The sequence below is a fragment of the Anabrus simplex genome, chromosome 2 (assembly GCF_040414725.1).
Source record: "Anabrus simplex isolate iqAnaSimp1 chromosome 2, ASM4041472v1, whole genome shotgun sequence".
Taxonomy (NCBI): Eukaryota; Metazoa; Arthropoda; class Insecta; order Orthoptera; family Tettigoniidae; genus Anabrus; species Anabrus simplex.
The window spans coordinates 747,262,247-747,285,968 of NC_090266.1; the positions used below are offsets into that span (position 1 = coordinate 747,262,247).

At 39.9% G+C, this 23,722-nt stretch overlaps 1 protein-coding gene across 2 annotated transcripts in view; it reads right to left on the reverse strand.

Moving 5' to 3' along the window:
* The window catches only part of Dh31-R (Diuretic hormone 31 Receptor), a 596,582-nt gene extending 578,042 nt beyond the window's left edge, over positions 1–18,540 (reverse strand). For both annotated transcript variants that reach the window (XM_067139429.2, XM_067139428.2), the window contains exon 1: positions 18,462–18,540. In XM_067139429.2, the coding sequence (XP_066995530.1) occupies positions 18,462–18,510 (49 nt within the window). In that variant the 5' untranslated portion in view covers positions 18,511–18,540. The remainder of the gene's footprint in view (positions 1–18,461) is intronic.
* Between the last annotated feature and the right edge of the window lie 5,182 nt (positions 18,541–23,722).

The following is a 23,722-nucleotide window of genomic DNA, read 5'->3' on the forward strand; positions in this document are numbered from 1 at the left end:
TATCGTATTTGGAATAATAAACAAACGAAAACAATCTAGGACCTTCCGAGGTGCAGTGATTAAGCACTTCATAAAGAAAATTAAATTCACCGGGTACAGTCTCTGCACTGTACTCCATGAGCACAATATTCACACACTTGTTGAAATAAACGACTGTCCAAGTTCTGTTACGTCGTAATTTTCAGAAGATTATTACTGGCACTTAAGATCATACGTGATTCTGAACAGGTTATGATGGGAATTGGCATGGTTCCTCGGAAAGAAATCACGATACTGTATTCCACAAGTTAATACTGTCTTTAAGAGGGAATGTTGGCACAGTTTATTACGAACACAGTTCAACGGATAGACACAGTCTTTAAATGAAATGAAGGTCGGCACAGTTTTATTACGAACACAGTTCCGAAAATGGATAAACACAGTCTTTAAATGAAATGCAGGCTGGCACAGTCTATGCTAGAAACACTATCGCTGTTTTCACACAGTCTTTAAATGAAATCAAGGTTGGCTAGAAACACTATCGCTGTTTTCACACAGTCTTTAAATGAAATCGAGGTTGGCACAGTTTATGCTAGAAACACAGTCTTTAAATGAAATCAAGGTTGGCACAGTTTATGCTAGAAACACAGTCTTTAAATGAAATCAAGGCTGGCACAGTTTATGTTAGAAACACAGTCTTTAAATGAAGTCAAAGCTGGCACAGTTCATGCTAAAAACACAGTCTTTAACTGAAATCAAGGCTGGCACAGTTTATGCAAGAAACACCGTCTTTAAATGCAATCAAGGTTGGCTAGGAACACTATCGCTGCTTTCACACAGTCTTTAAATGAAATAGAGGTTGGCACAGTTAATGCTAGAAACACAGTCTTTAAATAAAGTCAAGCCCACAGAGAAAGCTTTTAACACGAACGTTCTGAACTCAAGTATACAGCCGGACCGAGTGACGAATTATGTCGCGACGTGCTTACTTGCACACACACACTGAACTCACGGCTTACTGCCGACTCCCCTCACACTCTGCCTACGGCACACTGCAGCTGCACACTGCACACTCTCTGCTTTACCCCAGGCTGGCGACTCGCTTATATTGCCAAAGGCCGGTGGGCGTGGCTACACATGTGGGCCCCAAGAAAATTTTATATCTTGGCCATCTTTACACCGATTGACACGAAATTTCGGCTAGCAGCGTTCATTATTCCTGCCTGCAAGGTGACGTTATTGAAATATTGATATTACATTTCGTTCATGCAGCAATGCTATGGAACACGAAAGAACCTTCTGCGTGTCGTCGCTTGTCCTTGGCCGGTGTTCTAGAACATCGCGAGCTTGCTTGCAGTGCCCTCTATGCCTGTGCGCTCGGCGCAAGTTTTAAATGCTTACGGCCGGGTGTTAGCGAGCTCCTCTTAACAAAAGAATGAAACGTGAATGCTCGTAGGGCGTTCCCGTTTCAATATATATATATAGATTAGAAAGCAATCTTTCCATCTACAGTACGTTAGCCCATTATGCTGTTTTCTCACATTTCCTTCTCAGTCTCCGCACAAATATGTCTGCGAAGTCAAGACCTTCAAGCCTGTCTCTCATCCCCCATTGAACACCCCTTCGGGCTGAATACCCAATACACAACACTTCAGCTCGATATGACGGCATGTTGTGACATCAAAAATATCTAACACAGCATCGTAGAAATTAGGCCTCTTCATTAAGTCACTCTGAAATTTCTTCTCAATCGCAATCAAAGAAAGTGCAGAGAGCCTGTCCTGTACTTGTGAATTTCTTTGGACGGTGTGTATCCTTTTTGAGGCCGAGAAGCTTCTTTCAGCGGAAGCGCTAGTTGCAGGGATGGTTAGAATGAGGTCAATCAATTTCGTTGCTTCTGGATATGCTTTTTTAAGACCACTGGTGTGCAAATATTGGTAGAGGTCATATAGATTATTTTTCACAAGGTCCGGCTTCGTGTAGAGGTATGACAGTTCACTTTTTAAGTTTCATGCAGACAAAATTTCGTCCATAGGTCTTCACTAACGATTGATAGGCACTGTTCGGGAACTCCTACGCGATATTGTTAAACTGGTGAATATCAATTAACTGAAGGAACTCCAGCATGTTAATATCATAAAATCTATCTGATAGTTGCACGGATATGATGTCAATTATTTCCAAATACAATCGGAGATACGATATTTTCTTAGTTCTTATAAAATCAATTCTCTGGTGCTTTTTAAGGTAATCTTGCCTCCCTTCATTGTCTCGCAACTTTGACCACATAGTTTCAAAAAAATTTCTGGTTGCCTGCAAAAACGCTTTAAATTGCTGGATCTCTTTAGAGCAGAAAGCAATATCACATATTTTCTTCTGAAGGATCTGATACGGAAAGCACTTCAGCAAATAAATTTAATAGGAAATAGAAATCAAAGTTTTGCAGGGAAACATAGTAACCCTAAGCTTGAATTCTCGTTCCACCGTCCCATTCGTCTGCGTTATCTTTCATTTCTCTGATAATTGAGTTCAAGGAGATCTGTACAGAGTGAGGACATAACTTCAACGAGCCTACCAGCATATATCCATCGGGTAGGCGCTACTGTTAGTTATCGTATCTGCATTACTTTGTTAAGAGCAGCGGCCCTTTGTGTACAGGTGTTCATTAATAGATGCCTGCGTCGCATAACAAATGTGAGGTGGCCGGACATAATCTCGAATGAAGATCTTTGGTCCATGACCAATCGGCAGCCGATGGACATCCAGATCAAGGAGAGGAAGTGGTGCTGGATTGGACACACATTAAGGAAACCGGAGGTGCTATTGAGAGGGCGGCGCAGGACTGGAACCCTCAAGGCTCCAGAAAGCGAGGTCGGCCCAAGAAGACCTGGAAGAGGACGATCGAAAAGGAAATCGCAGAGGTTGACAAGACCTGGAGCGAAGTGAAAAGAATGGCCAGGAACCGTACTGTGTGGAGAAATTTTACCAAGGCCCTAGCCCTATGCTCCAGAGGGAGCAACAGGAAATAAGTCAAGGTAGAGATAGCTGAATCGGGCCATGATGAACTGATGTAGGCGAAAATATATAAAATAACTCAGGGTGAGAGATAATTTTTCGTAGGTTTCTATTGCAACCAATCAACTGTGCCTCCCTCTGAGTAAAGATTTCTTTGATGGCCTTATTGGAGTAGTAAACCGGATTAAATTAAAAAAATGAAGAAGCGGAAATAATCTTAATGGCAGATTTTCATGCAAATTTTGGTGATGAATCCTGAGTAAGATAAAGAAATCAATGAAATACGTATTAATAGAAGTAGGGAGAAGTAAACACAAAGAATGCAACAAAAATTGTGAGGAATTACTAGAGAAGTGTGCAGTGGATGAATTATTCATACTGAATGGTGGGTGGTTGGGGATAAAACTGGGAATTTGACATATGTAGCTGATTCAGGAGGGAGTCCTATAAATCTAGCTGTTGCATCTAGAGAGGCAATGACTTATGTTAAAGACATAAAGGTAATGAACTGGGTAGCTTCTTATCATATCCGCGTTATTAATTGATAACCGAGAAGTGAAGAAAAATCAAAAGGAAAATAACAGATGAATAATGTACAGAAACATTTAGTAAGTTAGAGACGTAGGGAGGAGCACAGAGAAGAATTTGCGGATTTTTATAGGGGACAAATTTCGACATTTTGAAGTTAATTATTATAAATGTTATAGAGAATAATAACTCATATGAAGCAATAAGAATGGTTGAAATCTTTGGCAATAGCTGGCAGTAAAATTGTTGTAAGAACGAGAAGGGAAAATAAACACAATTTACGGTATAGTGATGAGTGTAAGAAAACTGATGTGGTAAAGGCAGTAAACGTGTAGAGAAATGAGGGATCTCATGAGATAAGGATGGATTTATGTAGAAGGAGAAAGTAATGTAGAGATTTAATGATTGATAATATTGGCAGGCCAAATAAGTAAAATTAATAAATAGTTAATATGGAGAAAACGAAACTAAGAAATGAGGGAACGGAATAAATATAATTTGTTAAGAAAACCAAAGTTGTAACCAAGCACATAAATGAGGAGGTGTGGATAATGTATTTCAAGGTGTTCTTAGGGGGTAAAGATAAATGGAAAAAGAATGAAACTGAGGCTGGTATACTTAAACATGTAGAGAACACGCTGGCTGTATTAGACGATGCAATAACTGGGGATGAGGTTTTAGAAACATTAAAATAAGGAAGGGGTGAATCAGGTGCTATTAGTGGAATAACTTACGAAGTATAGAGATAGCTAGGTAATAACAGTCAGATTTTGGGAACAATAACTAAAATAATGATGGCAGGAATATTCCAAGAATTTGGCAAGATGTAATAATATGTTCAATATAAAAAGGAAGGGAAAATGACCTGATACACATTATTTTGTGGGTACTTTGTTTTATACACTTAGTACGATTTATACTGGGATATTGGGAAAACATTACTAAATGGGTTGAGGATTACTGTATATTCTCGGTATACCAGTCAAGATTCAGGAAAGGAGTAAGAACCATAGATAATATATTTTATAATAAAAAAATGGATTAATACTTAAGGAGAAAAGGTGGTAGATTTTATATTACAGCTACGAACCTACCAGAAGCGTTTGATTCGGTCAGCAGACAGGCTGTTGCTGCGAAATTTGCTAGAACAGGGATGTCAAATAAAATTATTAAGACCACAGAAGAACTGCATGCAAAAGTGATACAATTAACATAAAGGAAGACTTTACGGAAGGAGAGAAAAATGGTGTAAATTATCAACGATATTGTTCATAAATTTTATTAAGGACGTCTTGGATAATGAAGGGAAGAAGGATAGGACAAGCCCACGCCCGAACAATAAAGACATTCCTGGCCTGGTTTTCGTAGGCGACATCCTTCTGCTCTCTTTAATATCAGTCGGTATGGGAAGCAGTATCAAAAAGTGCTCAATATTAAAAAAATAGAATATGAACATTAATATTAAGAAAACAAAACTAATGGTACGTAAAAGAGGAAATAAATTAGAGAAAAGGGAAAGGTGGTGGTCAATAAAATAGAAAAATTATGAATAATAATATTATAATAATGTCAAATGGTGTGTGTAATGAACAAATAAGGTGAGCTAAAATGAAAGGGGTGGCCGCTCTATCTAGCACGATGTGTTTTGAGAGGAAGATGCCAAGTAGTTAATATAAGCTACATGAAAGTACTGCATTTTAAATGCACTTGTAATATCAAGAGCATTGTATGGGGCAGATATGTGGAATACTGCAAGTGGATAGAAAAGAACTCAACGCAATAAGTAATGAATTACTCAAAACTATTCTCCTGGAGTTTGCGGCTAATAGTGGAGTTAGAATCTATATATTTAAACACTAGGCTGATTTTCAATGTAATAAGTAGTGAATTATTCAAAACTATTCTCCCGGAGTTTACGGTTAATAGTGGAGTTGGAATCTATATATTGAAAACGCTAGGCTTACGTTTGTGACCACGAGTTGAGAGAGTGGGTTAACTGATTGACATCTTAAAGCATTCTGAAGAAATCTCATGGCCTGTAGATTTGCAGAGTGTCTTTTAAAGCATAAACTTTTCTTGCTTTATATTTTTAAGTTAATACAGAAAATGTAGCATTCTGATTGGCCAAAGCGCTCGCCAGACGTCTTCCTGGTCAGCTGTACCTCGGTTTCTTCCGTACTGTGTTGTAGGGAATTGCTTGGCTGAGAAGAAGCTATTCAGCGCAATTTTACAATGTCTTCTGTAGTTGTCCCTATTATGATAGCTTGAAGTGATTTAAAATAAATTTGATCGTTTAATTCTCCACGTCATCTCTACCTATATTTGTGAGCCTGAGTGATTTTGGAGAAATTTTAACTTTTTTTCTCGTCATAATTTTAACACTGACCGGTATGGAACTGATAACAAACCACGAACAATTTTCAATTACTAATGAAATCATTGCCGTGCTCCAACAAATCAACACAAATATCAAATGTTCCGGTCACACCAGAAAAGCATTTATGATATATAATACAAACGTGGTTTAATTTAGGGCCTCATGTTAGATCAGTGACTTGGACTAAGTGAAAAATGTTCTCTAAATTAAAAAGTTTCGGTGACTGGATTAAAATTAATTTCCAAAGCAACTGACTATATTCGATGAACAATAGTCATTCATTAATGTGTGTGAATAGTCTTCTAAAATATATCATAGGTAACGACATTCCATTCCTGCTGGTGGGAAAATCATTGTTCTTGGGGGAGATTTCATAAAGGTTTTGCTCGTATTGCCACATGCTTATCTCCAAACATGTATTTAATAATAATTTTATTAAATACTCTCCTCTTTGACCCTTCTTCAAAATACGTCACTTGTATAAAAGTATGTGGGCAAAACCACATACACACAAAGGAATTCGCTTACTTTTTATGAAAGAAATTGGTAACTGAAACTACCCCTCTGTAGATGGTGACGGATCAAATTTTATTGAACTGCCAGCTGGAATTTTAGCACATGATGATATTGTGATAAAATTCTTTAGAGAAACGTTCACTTCTGCGAAAAATATAATAATTTTCTCGAAATTTGCCGTTCATACTTACTTACTTAATTAATTAATTAATTAATTAATTAATTTAAAAGTCTTTGGGCTTATATCCGGTAGTTCAAAACCATACAGTAGCGTCAACAGATTAATAATGAAGATGAAAGCTAGCAACTTCAATTTCCTACATATTTCTTGAACTCCTTGGAATTCATGGCTTGCCCCCTCATATTCTTCTTCTAAAAACTAGAGCCATAGTTATATTCCTTAGAAATTGGAACGTTTACCAACGGCTCGTAAACGGATCCAGTTTAGGGTTTAATTCTAAGACATATGTAGGAAAATTGTTAAGATCTGGAAGTAATAAGTGAGATACACCTGGACAGAGAGCCTTAATCCCTCGAAATGACTTAACAACATCCGATAAAACACTTCCATTTTTTCAAGAGACATCAATTTCCTATATATTCAGTTGGCATTTTGTAACACGATCAATAACCTCAATGGATGTGAAGGTCTCTATTTACCTCAGCCAGTTTTCAGCCATGGTGAGTTAAATGTTGCATTGTCGAGGGAGCGATATTTTAAAGTTGCATTATTACCAGAGGGTAATTGTACAAGGAATGCACCAAGCAAGTGGCTGCGCGGTTTGGGTCACGTAGCTATTAGCTTGCATTCGGGAGATAGTGAGTTCGAACCCAACTGTCTGCAGCCCTGAAGATGGTTTTCCTTGGTTTCTCATTTTCACACCAGCCAAATTCTAAGGCTGTAATTTAATTAAAGCTACAATTGCTTCCTTCCCTCTTCTAGCCACTTATTCTCCCATCATCGCCATAAAACCTATCTGTGTCGGTGAGACGTAAAGAAACTTGTAAAAAGAATAAAGTACAAGGAATATCGTATATAAGGAAATCCTCCAATAAATATTTACTCCATTGACTGTCATGTCTTGACGGGTTTCAGCTAGTAATATGCGAAGATATAAGTATACAAGGAGATATGTCTAGAAAAGTAATAATGTATTGGTTAAGATTAAGAAGGGTAGACGGGAGGGATATATTCAATTTAGTATACCAATACCAGATGATACATTTAAATGGTGATTATTGGCTAATAATTGTTGTGATCACATGCTAGAAATGCCACCTGCAGCGAGTAGCCCATAACGTATTCCCCGTGACGAGGGCAGGTGAAGCGGGTATATAATGCGACCGACAGGCTGACTGTACTCATTGCACTTCCTGCTGTCATGAGTAAGGGAAGCCACTTAACAGATTTGAAAGGAATGATCGTCGGCTTCAGGGCCAAGGGGGTTGGAGCATTTTAGAAACTGTGATGTTGTGAACTGTTCACGTGCCTCAGTGGTAAACGTGTATCGTGAGTGGTTGAATAACACCATTGGGAATAACCATCGAGGAAACTGCGGAGATCCACGCGTCATTGATGTCCGAGGTGAACGGCAACTACGATGGCACGTGAAGGTGAACCCACAGGCTACAGTGGAACAGCCCACGGTTCAAATGAAAAAGGGTGCATCCAGGCACGTTTCTATTGTAACAGTTCAGCGAATGTTTCTGCGAATGGGTCTGCGGAGTAGATGGAGGGTGACTGCACACATGCTAACACAGGTGCATCGATGAAAACGACTTGCATTTGCTCGACAGTATGGCAACTGGGAATCGTTTCTGATTGGCGACGGGTAGCCTTCTCTGACGAGTCACATTTTCAACCACATAGAACGGATGGGCGTCAGCGTGTTCGGAGAGACGTCGAAAACTCAACATGTTGCAACCATTGCCGAACGAACACAAGGTTGTGGGGGCAGTGTTATAGTCTGTAGAATTTTCTCGTGGTATTCTCTAGGTCCCATCATCCGTATGGAAAGCACGCTTGATCGATTTATTTATGAATCCATCCTCGGCAATTACATCCACCCGTATATGACGAGGAGAGGATCATCCAGCACGATAATGCGACTTGCCACACGGCTAGAAGTGTCCGCACATACACATAGCTGTAAGAGCACGACCAAGACTTCAAAGTTCTTCCCTGGCCCCCAAACAGCCCCAATCTCAATCCAATTGAACATCGGTGGGACCATTTCGATCATCATATTCACCGTCTGTCTCCTGCATCACGCACCCTCAACATTTGTGGCAAGCACTGCAGATAGCATGGCTCCAGATACCCGTGGAGACCTATCAACACCTGATTAAGTCAGTGCCATCACGTCCGTGCTGCGAAGTGGAGTTGCTCTGTACAATGGCAGGAGGTCATTATAATGTGATTCGAATATGTAGATTAAATTAAAAGAGCACATACAATTCTAACATTTCTAAAGCAATCTGGGAAGTGTTATTGACAAATAAGTTTATGCGCAGAATATGTTGTGCAATTTAACAAACTGCTTAGTATATCGTCAGTGGCCAAACTGAAATAGAAAGAAAGGAAATGCCTCCTGATATTTTTATTTAAATCGTGCCAATATGACATGACATGTTCTTGATGGCCTATTTTCTTTTCGCTCATGCCAGATTTCAAAACAAGCTACCTAGGGAGTGGCTGCGTGAATTGAGTCACGTAGCTCTCAGCTTTCATTAGGGAGATAGGGGGTTCGATTCCCATTATTGCCAGCCCTGAATATGGTTTTCCGTTCTTTCCCATTTTCACGCGATGGAAGTTAATAATGGCCACGGTCACTTTTGTTCCTGCTCCCAGTTCTTCCCTACCCCATTGTCACCAAGAGACCTATCTGGGTCGGTGGGATGTAAAACAAATTGTAAAGGAAAAAGGAAAGTCAAACCAAGATGTCTTTAAAGCGGACTAGATTTCAGTATGCTTAACCTGGAGTTAAAATACAGCTTATTTTCATAAAGGCGTTTGACAATAATTAGTCTATATACAGTGTCTCTTTCTTCACGGTGTTTTTTCTCATAACACAGGATATTTATAGGTAGTAATTTAATTTAAATTTAAATTTGACTTAAGTGCTCTAAATGCTGTAGGTAGTGAAAATGAAACAGGTAAAATACACTAAGTGCACATTGTCACGTTATGTTAATTTTCCTAAAAGTTTTATAACTGTTAGAGCACAATTCATAGTGTACCGTATCACTAGAACATGGTCCAAATAGCATCAATTTATATAATCGGAATATTCGAATATAGCACCCGACAGAGCCCGAAATCCACGCTTTAGGAGGAGGCGACCTCGTAGTGAAAGCTGCAGTCCTTGCGATTAATCGTGGAGACCCCAACGGGAAGCAAGTTTTTTTTTACAAACTTACTCGTGTAGACCCCGTAGATAGCGTTACCACGCTAGGGAGAGTAAGATGAAGGAGATCGCGAAACAGTGACAGAGAGGTTCGAATTTTTCACGTGAAGCGAGTAGTGCCAACTACACTTAACCAAACATAAGCAGTACCGGGCGAGATGGCCGTGCGGTTAGAGGCGCGCGGCTGTGAGCTTGTACCCGGGAGATAGTGGGTTCGAATCCCATTGTCGGAAGCCATGAAGATGGTTTTCTGTGGTTTCCCATGTCACATCAGCAAATGCTGGGGCTGTACCTTAATTAAGGCCACGGCCGCTTCCTTCCAACTCCTAGGCCTTTCCTATCTCATCGTCGCCGCAAGAACTATCTGTATTGGTGCGAGGTAAACCCACTAGCAAAGAAAACATGAGCAGTTCAGGCCCGGCAGCAAGCTATTCGATCAAGTTATTTCCACACGAGTGCCAGTCCCATAATTTTTTGAACAAAAAAATATTGAGTTGATTTATGGAGAACTATCTGCACCATTGCGGTGACAAGCAAGCAAGTTAACGGTTTTCTCACTCAAATTCAAACAGCCGTTGAAGGAGACGCGGCCGGTACACAAAGATAGTCTATAAATAGGTCGGGGATGTACCGACCCTAACGGACACGAGCATATACTATAAAGGGGAGCCAGCCGTAGGAGCAAGAGGCTAGTGACTGAAAGACCGGTGCTGAGTGCGTGTCACTCGTATCGAACCTCGAGACAATGTTTCTATAACATAGTGCCTTAAAGAAAGCAATTACAAAGTTTTAGATAGGAAATACACTAGCTCGCTCGAGCATGTACTGTGAGTAAATGATATCTGAACTAGATCAAGTTCGTCAATTTAGTGCGTTTCGCGGAAAGTTAGCTGCCAAATAAACTTATTGTGAGCGGGTTTTCATATACCTAGTAGGAGATCATAAGTAGGAGATTTAGATCAACAGTCTCGCCTAGGTCGCGGCATTGAGTGCGTGTACATGAAAAGGCAGTGAAGAGGAATATTTGATAGCAGCATCCAGTTTCCTGGACTTCCGGATGATCCAAAGAACAGGAAGACAACTATACTGGCGTTCAAAGGAATCGAGTGCCAGGCTTCAAGGTCCAACGTTCACGGCTCTAGGATGTGCTAACTCCACAACGTATCCCCGGATGGTATGCTGAGCCAATGGCAGAGGATATAAGATGAGTTGAACTGCAATTTAAGCATGATTTTTAGTTATAGATTCGACTCAGGGCATTTTCAATAATGTAAATATTTAATGATGTAAGTTTCAATGTCTTAAAAATGTTTATTTCAAGTGTAGATTATTTAATTTAACTTAGGGCTGACGGCACGCGCCAGCCATGCGTTTTATTAACTTTTCTTAAGATGGTATGAGAGTAAGGATAGTTTAATAGTTTACACGTGTTTTGTATGTTAATTACTTAAGCGCTATTTTGGACGCTAGGGTTGTATTGATGTCATTATCTTCAGATAAATTTGGAGTTCAGCTCACCTCTCAAGTTTCGGACGAGGAACCCGGTATCGGATACCAGATAGTTAATACCATTAGGATGTGCGTTATTTGCATGGAACATGTTTTTCAGCTTGCAGCGAGATCAGAGAGATATTTTAACCGTTGTAAATGAGCCAGGGTCTTTTAAATCATACGCAACAGACTGGCCCGTAGCCGAGTGTGAGATTAGAACCCAGATAGGGTAGATGCGAGGCCAGAAAGAGCCCAGATATGTGTGTGTATTAACGCCATGAGGTATTAGTGGTATTAGCCTCGAGGAGGCTTAGATAATAGGCCAAGAGAGAGAGAGCCAAGAATTGAACCTGTGCATTCTAGATGCGAGGCGCGCGGTGCCCTAATGAGTGTAGGCTATCCTCAAGAGAGAAGCGATGTATGTATTAAGTACAGGTTAAAGTGAGTCCTTAATGCGGCGTATTATGTGACTGTTTTGTTCGTGTGTCAGAACGGAATACAAAGGTGGCTTTATGTGCCGCTTTTTGTCAGTGTGATGGTAGTTGAATATAGTTCCGGAAGCCAAATGGAGAAAGGTCTGTTAAGGGAAGCAGGTAGTTAGAGAACTTCTATGTAGGCGGTATGAACGGCTGTGAATGAATTGGTTCGTATATACGATCCCGTTACTTCTGACCAGGCCAGAGGGGGTCTGTTCGCATTTAAAGATATCTCCGCTGGTTATTTTCTCTCCGCAGCTCAGCTGATCTTGCAAAATATTAGCCGAAAAATACCTGCACTGTGTGTGGAACACAGCTGGTGACATCCGGAGCCTCAGACGACATCAAATGTGTTATGTTTTTTCTTTTTTCAGGATGTGTTTTATTTACCTTGTATGTTTTGTTCTGTGTATTTATTGTCCGTTTTTATTGTGAGCAACTTTCTATAATTGGGTTACAGCGCGAGCTGAATTTTTGGTTGTGAGGTTCTACTCCTATTCAGTTACCCGGGCAGATCCCGTGATAGTAAATTCAGTGTTCTTTTGGGGGTATATGTGTCAGTCCCAAGTCATTGTTTTATTATTTCTTTACCGACTGGATAGGATTTGTTTAACCAGGCCGAGATGTGTGAGTCTATAGTTATATATCATGCATAGAGACGATTAAAATCGAGGCCTCATGCCACCCGCAGTATAATATAAAAGATCCCTCCGTAAAATAAAATGATTCCACCGTATTTCCACACACGATTTTGTAATTTGGGTTCGAGGCCCGTGTTCCGATTAACAATTTGTGACGACGAATTTTACTGTACAATTTTGTAAATTTGACATTGATATTTTATTGAGGAAATTTATCATTCTTTTCATGCTATTTTGTTAATATACTTGTTCCACCAATTATTTCCATGACTTCTTATTTACGAATATATATTCCAGAACTTGACCTACAGATTTAAGTTAATTTTAGATAGCATTTGCGAAACATTTATTTCACCTGAACGCTCCACGCAGCTTCTCCACTGAGCTAAGCAAAAAATTAGGGGACAGGGAAAGGCGCAATAGTGTTATTTGCTTTTACGCCCCACTAACTACTTTTATGGTTTTCGAAGGCGCCGCGGTGCCGGAATTTAGCCGCATAGGAGTTCCTTTACGTGCCAGTAAATATACCGACACAGGCTGACGTATTTGAACACCTTGAAATACCACCGCATTGAGCCAGGACCGAACCGGCCAGCGCACAACCGTCTGAGCCACTCAGCGCGGCTGTTAGAGCACATTGAACACAATAAGTCAGTGCTAGCTTCGAAAAATGTCAGATACACAATGTCATTTTGATACTCTAACAAACCCATTGCATTATTTTATAGACAAGTATTCCTATTCTGAAAGCAGATGTTGGTAGCGAAAAGCTATGAAAGCCTTCACACCTCCTATCCTTAAATGTAACATTTTTGATTTAATGTGTTTTGCTTGCAAACCCGCGATATGAGCTTTTATTTATTTATTTACTTCTCTGATTGCCGGTTACACACAACCACACATTACGCTTTTCTCCACCACAAAAGCACGCAATTATCTACTGATAGCAGATGCCGCCTACTCTGATCGGAGGGTCTGCCTTACAAGGGCTGCACCGGGCTAGAAATAGCCATACGAAAAAATTGCCGGTTAACAACAGGATAATAAAGCCCAATTACAGTAAACCTAAAAATCTTTCAAGTACTTGTTAAATTACATTGACACAAGTCTTAGATCTCAATAACTAAAACTACAATTTTTAATAACTAAAGTATGAATTAAATTACATTGATACAAGTCTTAGATCTGAATAGCTAAAATAAACTTCTTAATAAATAAATTATTCATTAAATTACATTGATACAAGTCTTAGATCTTAATAGCTAAAAATAAGCTTCTCAATAACTAAATTATTCATTACCTACAACTTTTTGATTGCTTTCAGCGTGATGTTAATGCTTAGTGTCGTGGCAGTGTAGCTGAATTTTTTTTATGAATTTGGATATTGACATGTCGAAGTCCAAGTTATTGTCTATGCCAACAGCTTCATTATAGTTGTTACATAACCTATAAAGTGGTGAATGGTTATGGGCGGTCGTCGGACCTCTTTCAGTCCTAAACGTGCTGCGTTCTCTTGAGTGAAAGTGAGGTACGCGAAAATTCAACAGGGACAGTAAATTCATATTATCTATTTTATTGTTTAATAATTTATGCAGGTACTTGGCATCAATTATTTTTCTCTTATTTTCAATGCTGGTCATTCTGACACTGGTTAGTAAATTTTTGTATGGCACCATAAATGGGTACAAGCCATGTGTTTGGTGATGAGCGAATCTTACAAAACGTTTTTGCACTCTTTCGATAAACTTAATATATTTATCGAAACCTTAGATTCCGTACTCAACTAGCATATTCCAGTTTTGTCGTAGAAACGCATCATAGAGCGCTATGAATGAATTCATCTTCCTGAACAGTTTTGTGTTCCGTTCGATAAACCCCAATGCCCGGTAGGCCTCTGCTGTCACCTTGTTTACATGAAATGTGAATATAAGTCCCTTGTCAAGCTGGGCACCAAGGTCACTGACTTGGTCAACTTCCTGCAGGGCGTTTCGATCCAATTTTTATGGAAATATAGTTTTACTCTTTTTTCGGTTGATTGACACTTTTACACATTTCGAGACGTAACATTCTAATTTCTTCATATGGCTCCACATTACAGTATCATCAATGTCTTTATGTAGTAAGAGGCAGTCTTGTGTTGAGCCAACCGATCTGAATATTTTGAAGTCATCTGCATAAAGGAGACAGTTGGAATTTTTTTACATGTTTAGGCAAATCATTTATGAAAATCATGAACATAGCTGGGCCCAGGTTCGAACCCTGAACGATTTCCGAATTCACGTTGTATTCCACAGATGAATTTCCAAGGTATTGAACATATTGTTTACTATTAGATAAGTACTAAAAAGTGAGCATATATCGCGAGCATCCAAATGTATTCAGTTAACATAACAATATATCATGATCCACACTGTCAAATGCCTCTTCAAAATCTGTGTAAACAATGTCCATTTGCCCCGCATTATCTAATTGTTTCGACATATCCTGGCACAGATTGACCAGATTTGTAACTATAGATCTCCTAGATAAAAACTCATGTTGCTGGTCAGATATTATTGGTCCAATGTGTAAAATAATCTTATCATGAAGAATAAACTCAAAAAATTTGCAAAAGCTGATAGGATAAACGCTGGTCGACAGTTTTTAATTAACAGCTGATCACCTGATTTTAGTAAGGGTCAAACCCGAGACTTTTTCCAAAAATCAGGAAAGGTTTGTGTTTTCAGAGCAATATTATAAAGAAAATATAATGGCTTCCTAAGGATTTACGCACATCCTTTTGCGACACATGAAGATATCTGATCCGGGCCTGCAGATGTATTCGGCTTTAAATTTCTCAAAGCTCTGTCAATGTCTTCCATCGTTATTTCATCGATGTGTTAAGTTTCTGAGTCACTAGTATTATCTGTGGGAATGTCGTACAGAGCAGGGTGTTGAGAGTACACCGATCTGAAATTCCTAGCAAACACATCCACAACTGATTCATCACTCTTTAACTCCTCATTATTGTACCACTTATTATTACAAGATCAAACTTACCTTTTCTGCTATTTACACCAGACCAATTTTTTTACAATCATGTGTAAAGGTGTCTTCGACAGTCGTTACATATTTTCTATAACCTACTTTAATATCTGTCTTAATTTTGCTTCTGTATTGTTCAAATTTCGTATTACTATATCGGGAGATACCCTTACTTTTTCCATTGAAATCTTTCTGCTTTAAGTCTTTAATAATTTCCCTTGTGAACCTGGAGGGGTATTTATCAAGCCTCTGTGAATTAGACACTGGAACGTTTCTCCGCAGTACCATGTACAGTTGACTGTAAAAAGTGTTTACTGCCGAATTTAATTCCGTGCTATTGTATAGCTCATTCCAGTCAGCGTCTCTTAATTCCGTGAATAGCTTCTGAAATTTAGCTTTCCTAAAATTAAATCTTGTTTCAATTTTTAGCCTGAAATTCTGTTGAGCACTTTTTAGTGGTAAATTAAAATTTAATGAAGGGTGGTGGTTATCTTCTGGTAAGAGAGGGAATGTGTCCCTGGAAACTTCTAATTGTGTATAATTGGTAAGAATTAAGTGAAGGGTTTCCCATTGCAGTTTCGCACAGTGTTATGAGATGTTAGTTCGAAAAGTTTCATAACATTTCTTATCATCTTACATTGACTGTTATCATCATAGGGACAGAGGTCTGTACTTGTTATCGTGGGAATGTTAAGGTCGCCTGCTATGATCGCATTATTAATGTAAACTAATCAGTGGCGTGCGGTGACCCTCGAGACTAGTGAAGCACTGTGTTAAAGTGAAGAGTAACTACACTCATGTTCATAAAAACCAGAACACCTTGAAAGACTAGAGATAGAAAGTTCATATTCACAGGACATCTGCATTAGTATGTTGTGAAGAAAATGAAAATGATTGCCACAGTTTGAATCGCATTTGAATCATGTCGGCCAACAGGTTCAAGGTCCACATCGATATTTAGGCGCACAACCACCTACTGGTAAAATGTGCTTCTGGCTCTCCTTGGTGCTATAAACCGAAGGTAATGGATCTGTGTGACTTAAGTATACGTGCAGGATGCCTCGCAGACGTATGCGAGAACCGTACCGTCAGATGAGCGAGTGTGAAAGGGGGTCCATTATTGGCAAGAAAGAACGTGATGCTTTTGTCCGAGAAATTGCTGCTCGTATGGGACTAAGTGTGGCAACAGTGCAACGGATGTGTACAGAATGGTTCACAGAAGGCCGTATAATACGACAAGATGGGTCTGGTCGCACCACCCACACCAACCCCCGAGAAGATCGATACCTCATTCGAATGGCAGTGCAGGAGAGATCTGCGTCCTCCTCGGCTCTGGCGCAACAGTGAAACAGTGTAACTATCAGGATTGACAGTCCGTCGCCGTTTATTACAGTCTGGGTTACCGGTGCGTCCTCCACTTCTCCGCCTACCTTTGACTAAGGTGCATAAACATGCTAGACTGCAGTGTTATGTGGAACGACGTCACTGGGGACAGGAATGTCAGCAGATAGTGTTTTCGGACGAATCCAGGTTCTGTTTTTTGAAAATGATTGCCACAGTTTGGTCGCCGCAGACAGGGGTAGTAGAGGCATCACACTGACTGCATTCGCACAAGACATACAGCGCCAACTCAAGACCTTATGATGTGGGGTGCTATTGGGCAAAACCACAAATCACAGTTGGTGCGTGTCCAGATCATTGTGACCAGTTTGAACCACGTGAATGACATCCTGCGACCCGTAGCCATACCATTTCTGCACGGCACACCAGACGCCATATTTCAGCATGACAATGCGCGACTACATGTTGCTGCACGAACACGTGCCTTCTTGTCGTCACAGGATGTCAGACTGTTGCTCTGGCCCGCCCAATCACCGGAATTGTCGCCAATCGAAAATGTGTGCGGTATGGTGAAACGACGCGTGCGGCGCTGTGACCACCAAAGATGAACTGTGGAACCAGGTGAATGCAGTATGGATGGCTATACACCAGGACGTCATTCACGCCTTATACGCGTCGATGCCATTACGCATGGAACAAGTTATCAGTGCCCATGGAGGACCCAGTGCCTACTAGGCAACAGGACACATGCTGAACCTAGGTGACTGAAATGCTAATCGTTTCTGCAGAACATATTAGCGAACATATCCTGTGAATATGAACTTCCTATCTCTAGTCTTTCGAGGTGTTCTGTTTTTATGAACATGGGTGTAATTGGATACCCAACCTACTATAGAAATAATATTAACATCATTAAAAATACATATTTTGAAGTCATCCTCATGCAGTACAATTCAGTACTGCACGTACAGTATAATAATTATTATAATAACAATTGTAATTAATTCTAATATAATATAAAATGTTTTAATATACGTCCATGCTGTGCAATGCCACAATTTTAGGATATATCTGTTTAAAAATGTGACGAAAGATAAGTTAAGGCACAAAATGTCTACCATGAAAATACGGGGGGCGATAAAGCCATTTTCATGTGAATTCATTATTAACAGCTTTTGCTTAAAAATCTCCCAACTGAGATGGTAGCATGGCCCTTGCACTCACAGAAGGTTACTGCGGGTGTTGAATACGCTATCTCCTGTTGATATTCAATACATAGATGACATTTCATCACAATATGTTCACCTCCATGCTGTCCGGCGCAATGGCCGTGCAGTTAATGTGTTGGCCTTCTGAGTGTAGAGACCCGGGTTCGATTCCCGCCGGGCCAGGGAATTTTACCTTCAGTTGTAGATTTCCTTCGTTCGGCGACTTGTTCGTGACGCCATGAAAATATTTTTTCCTGTCTACAATTCACACACAGCATGAAACACTTCCTTCCATCACAGTTACACACGGAATATCCACTAGAAAATGCACCCCACCCTATTCGGGGATCCGTCATATAATAAACTGTAGCAGCCTGGGTTAGGCACAAGAAATTATTTACATCCATGCATTTTTAAAAGTTTAAATCATCTAAACATAAATAAAAATATGAACTCACCTAACGTTAACGAAGCTGGAAGTCCATACGCCTTTCCTTGCCGGCACATAAGCTGACAGTTCTGTCAAAAAAGTTCCAAATTTTCAGATTTTCTCCAACAGTCGAGATTCGATTGAAATTACTGCTAGGTTTTCTTTCCCCCGTCGTGTTCTTTGAATAAGATTTTATTCTTTCAAGAGCAGAAAAGGATTACTCCACTGACTCTGTCGACACGGGAATTGAGCATATTAATTGCACAAGAAGGGAAGTCTGGGGAAACTTGACGACAGAGCAGGAGAACTATTTATTAGCTTAGGTAATTCAAACCAGTCCTTATTTTGGTGGAATCCACTGCTGCCATATATCACTATTAATTCGTTTTACAGCCGGATGCTATCAAACTGCTTACCATATGATTTCAGCAGACTTGTAAATTCATTTTCAGGAAACATTTTACTGTAGTCCTGAAATTTGTCTTTACAAATAAGGCCTAGAAAGTGCAAATTAAGATGATCTGGGAATTGGATTTGAAGATGAGAACTAATATTGTCAAAAATTTCGAAGAATATTCGCCTGAAATTTATATTTCTTCTTTTAGAAAGATCTCCTACACCAGAAACAGTTTGCTGGTACATTTCGTCAAAACTTTCTCTGAGATTCCCAATGTGGTGTTGAGTTTCAGTTATTTTCTGCCTACAGTACACAATGTCAAATGACTGCTTTTGAAGTATGCTGAATAAAACATCTGTGAAAGCAAAAATTTTGTCGAAGATATTAAGAAAGAAACAGAAAGTAAAACCTTCCAATGAAGAGAGAAAAACGGATATAGGCACAAGAATATCAGGTTCAACTTCCTGTGGATTATTTTTCATGGCAGTTGAGATTTGTTCTTCGACACTGCGTTTACGAGTCTAGAAGAATAATTCCTCCTTGTGGGTGAAACTCTTGGAAGCCTACACTTCAAAAACCCATCAAGAAATTCACCTCGTTTTGGAGATCTCGTAAAAAAGGGGCAAGTCCACTCGAAGTACCAAAAATTGAGGCATAACACTGACATGTTGTGATAAACCCAAGTTCAGAACATGGTCATAACAGTGAATGAATAACGCCTCAGTATGAGTTTCAGTGATCAGTGTCTGTACCTCGCTTAAAAATCTCGCCATGGCGGTCGCCCCAAAATAGAATTGAGCAACTAATTTGTGATTAATTTCGAATTCAGTTAAGGACTGTTTAATGATCTCGGCTATTGCTGGAGCTCTGTGATCAGAGCTTACATCATTGAAGCTTATGAATCATTCCTTTACTTCACCCTCATACAAATATCGCATTACAAGAGACATTTGAGCCTTGTTTGAAACATCTGTCGTTTCATCTAATAATACTGCTACAAAATTTGCCGATTTCAGTTCATGTTTTATTTCATCTAACAAGGAAGATACAATGGCGTCAATCAGTTCATACTGGAAATTCCTTTGTACACTGACGATGATTCTAAGTGCTTCGCCAACAACGGGTCATATTCTGCCGTGTACTCAAGTAATTCTACATAATTGCTGCGATTTATTGATAGTTCTGATTCATAGTGACCTCTAAAGGATACCTCTTGTTTCCCTGGAAAACAGACAGCATTAATGGGACGCTTCAAAATTTTCCTACATTGTCTAACCCTTCGATTGTGTTCCTAAATATCATTTTCCAATGCGTATGTAATGCAGTTTCTGTATTATCCGAATGTCGCTAGAGATACGGATGCCTTTAAGTGTGCCACTGTCGTTTCATCACCTGTTATAGATTTAGAAAGATTGCTTAAATGAGTCAAACTAGTTTTTGTCCATCTTGTGTTATTAACGATTGCAAATAATAGACAATTCCAGCAGAAAACAGCATTTAATTCTTTACTATTAGCAAGCCAATCATGCTTCTCATACGAACTTACGAGAAAATGGGGCGTGGATGTTTTATAGTTCTGAAGTAAATTGGGGAGTTCCGGTGTTGGTTTACCATTTTTTAAATTTCACTTTTTTTTCTGCGAATGAACGTGTTGAAAATGGTCGGGTTATTAGGTCCTGAATGAAACACTTACTATTGGCCATTGATTTACATAACACACATTCAGAAATTCAAAATGCATACTGTACACTACAGATACTACACTACCCGAATAACATGCAACTTGTGAAATATTTTCCATATTTTTACAGCGCAAAAATTTTTAATTGGTCACGGAAGTTCACCAGAATATCTAACCAAACTGAGGGAAGCTCCTGACTGCAGCGACAAGCAACACACATAGGAACTCTTTACCGCTGCGGAAGCCTCTTCACTGACCAGAAGTCTGGCTAACATCAAAGGGATCGCTTAAGTCTTGAGTTGACTCTCAGTATAGTAGCAAGTTTATTCTGTGAGTGAGTAGTTTGAGTGGCGTCTTTAAAAGTAGGAAAATCACAATATAAAGATAAAGTTGGAGTTAAAGAAGACAAATTGGGGCAAATATCCGTTTATAGGAAGGGGAGTTAGGGATTGGAATAACTTACCAAGGGAGATGTTCAATAAATTTCCAATTTTTTGAAATCATTTAAGAAAAGGCTAGGAAAACAACAGATAGGGTATCTGCTACCTGGGCGACTGCCCTAAATGCAGATCAGTATTGATTGATTGATTGATTGATTGATTGATTGATTGATTGATTGATTGATTGATTGATTGATTGATTGATTGATTAAGAGCGTACTGTTTCTCTCTCCTCTTGTGACGGACAGCTGCTAGAAGCTTCCTCTTCTCCGGAAACAGGCATTCGTTCGTGTACACAATGGAGTCTCCAGGGAGTCCAATATGATTCGTAGAGAGGTTCCTCTTCAGTCGGCGACGTTAGATGAGTTTCTCCTTGTCGAAGCGCTGCACAAATTTCACCACTATTGCTCTGTGTTCTTGGCTGGGCTGTTTAGGATGTCGGTGGCACGCGTCAACCATTTGTAGTTTTCAGAGGGCTGTCAATGAGATCGTTGGCCCGATTCGTAAAGGTTATGTGTCAAGATTCCCCTTGTCCGTGTGTTCCACATACAGTGTAGTTATTTTGAAGGTTTGGATCACATTACACCAGCGCCCTGGACCACACCTTCGAGGCAGGCGGGATCCATCGCTTCATGTGGTCTGCGCCATACACGGTGCCTCCCATCGGCATGGTGCAGTTGAAATCGTGATTCGTCCGACCGCATCACGATACGCCATTGTTCCAGTGTCCATCCCTGGTGACTGGCGACAAATGCGCGTCGTTGTGCCCGATGACGTTGGGTTAAAAGTGGCACCCATGTGCGGCGCCGGCTCCCATTCCCCATAGAACCCATGTTCCTACGGATTGTCCACTGGGAGACGTGTCTAGCACGGCCTGTGTTAAACTGAGCAGTGATTTGTTGCACGGTTGCCTGTCTATCACTATTGACAATCCGTCTCTGATGTCGCCGGTCACGGTCATCGAGGGTGGCTGGACGGCCGGTCGTTCGTCTGTTGTGGACGGTGACACCCGCATTCAATCATTCACGATACACCCTGGACACGGTTGACCGTGTGAAGCCGAATTACCGCACCACTTCCGAAATCGCACTACCCATCCGTCAGGCACCGATCACCATACCTCGTTTGAACGGTGTCAGCTCACGACGACGTTCCATGTTACACCTGTCATATGCACAGCTACAGCTCACAAGGTCTCCTATACAACTGCTGCTGGCACGGGGAGCGTGGGGTGCGCAGACAACACACCTGCGCATCAGTGCTCCGCTATCCCATGACATTTGCTCAGTCAGTGTGTACTGACACATCAGATCCTAATTAGATGGATCGTAAATGTCTCTTATAATGTTTCTTCTCACTGGCCTTCCCCCTAACTACCCGGAGTCAGCACTATATGTAGAATAAGCCATATTGTACGGCCGGTTGCCTTTCCTGACGCAAACTCTACGTGGGTGAATGTATTCACTATTGCGGGTTTCTCTTGTGGTTTGTATTGTGATGTATTGTACGTAAATGAAGAATGTGTTAAGAGGAACGTAAACACACACACTACGAGCAAGAGTAATTAACCAAATGTAGTTAAAATCGCCCGATGTCCGGGATCGAACCCAGAGGAAGTTATGATGTAGAATCGATTATTTGCAACGAATTAATCATAATTTTATTGAGCCAAATTGAAACTGCTTAACGTTAATTTTTATGAAGTTTCATGTCATTTTAGAGGATATTTGTCCTTAATCTTGAAGTGAGAAACTATTTCTTAGATCATCTAAATATCAGGAAATCCCACTAAAATCGAGAAATTAGGCAACAATACCGGTAGCTGAGTCGTTATTGGAAATAATGGTTGTTGAATGAAATTTGTAATGTCTGCAAATTTTTGTAGAAAGCGGTAAAGCCAGAAAGAAGGTAATGCAAGGTATTTCTTTTCAGTAATACCACAAAAATACTTTTCCATATTAAATATGAAATCTGAACTAGAAACGACATTCAATTACCATACACAAAATGGAGGACAATCAACTTTCTTTCACCGTCATAAATTCCTATAACTTGTAAGACTATCGCCTTCAGCTCCACGTTTATGACTGCCAACACCAATTCAAACTGTGCTATGATGAATAATATCTGTCAAGCAAAGCAACTTAGAAAATTTGTGAAGAAGGCCTAACTGTCAAAGGATCGTGGATATCAGTGATAATGCTTGAAACTGTTTGAAAGTCCTATTTAACCTCCTTTAATTGCAATGCTCCCAATATAAATTTAATTAGGGAATATGTTTTCAGAAATGTGCTGTGAACAGAAATATTGTAACCGAGTACACTAAGTCGTACTTCAGGATGGACTGGGTTCGATCAAGTATAGCTTTTATCAGTTAAGCTGATTGTGAGAGCAGGTATTTCTTGATTTAATGTATATTCAAACCAAACAGATACTGAGGTATACAGTACCGTAGCAAATACGACACATGATATAAACATATTCTCTATTCTCGCCTAAATTATTTGTCTCTGGCACTCAAAGGAGGTTTTCTTGATTTGTATTTAAGTACTGGTATTTTCAGAACCGCTGGAGTTGGACGTAATTCAGTTAATGCTGTTGATTTATGAAGATGATTAGTGCTTGAATCGCCTTATCTCTCCATTTCAGAAATCAGGCTTTCTTCATTTCTCAATTTACTTTTTGTAGCATATCATTTTGCAGACTATCCTTAGAATATCTCTCTGCTACTTGCTGTGTGTTCTGTCTAAGGAGTTCATGGAATCGAATCC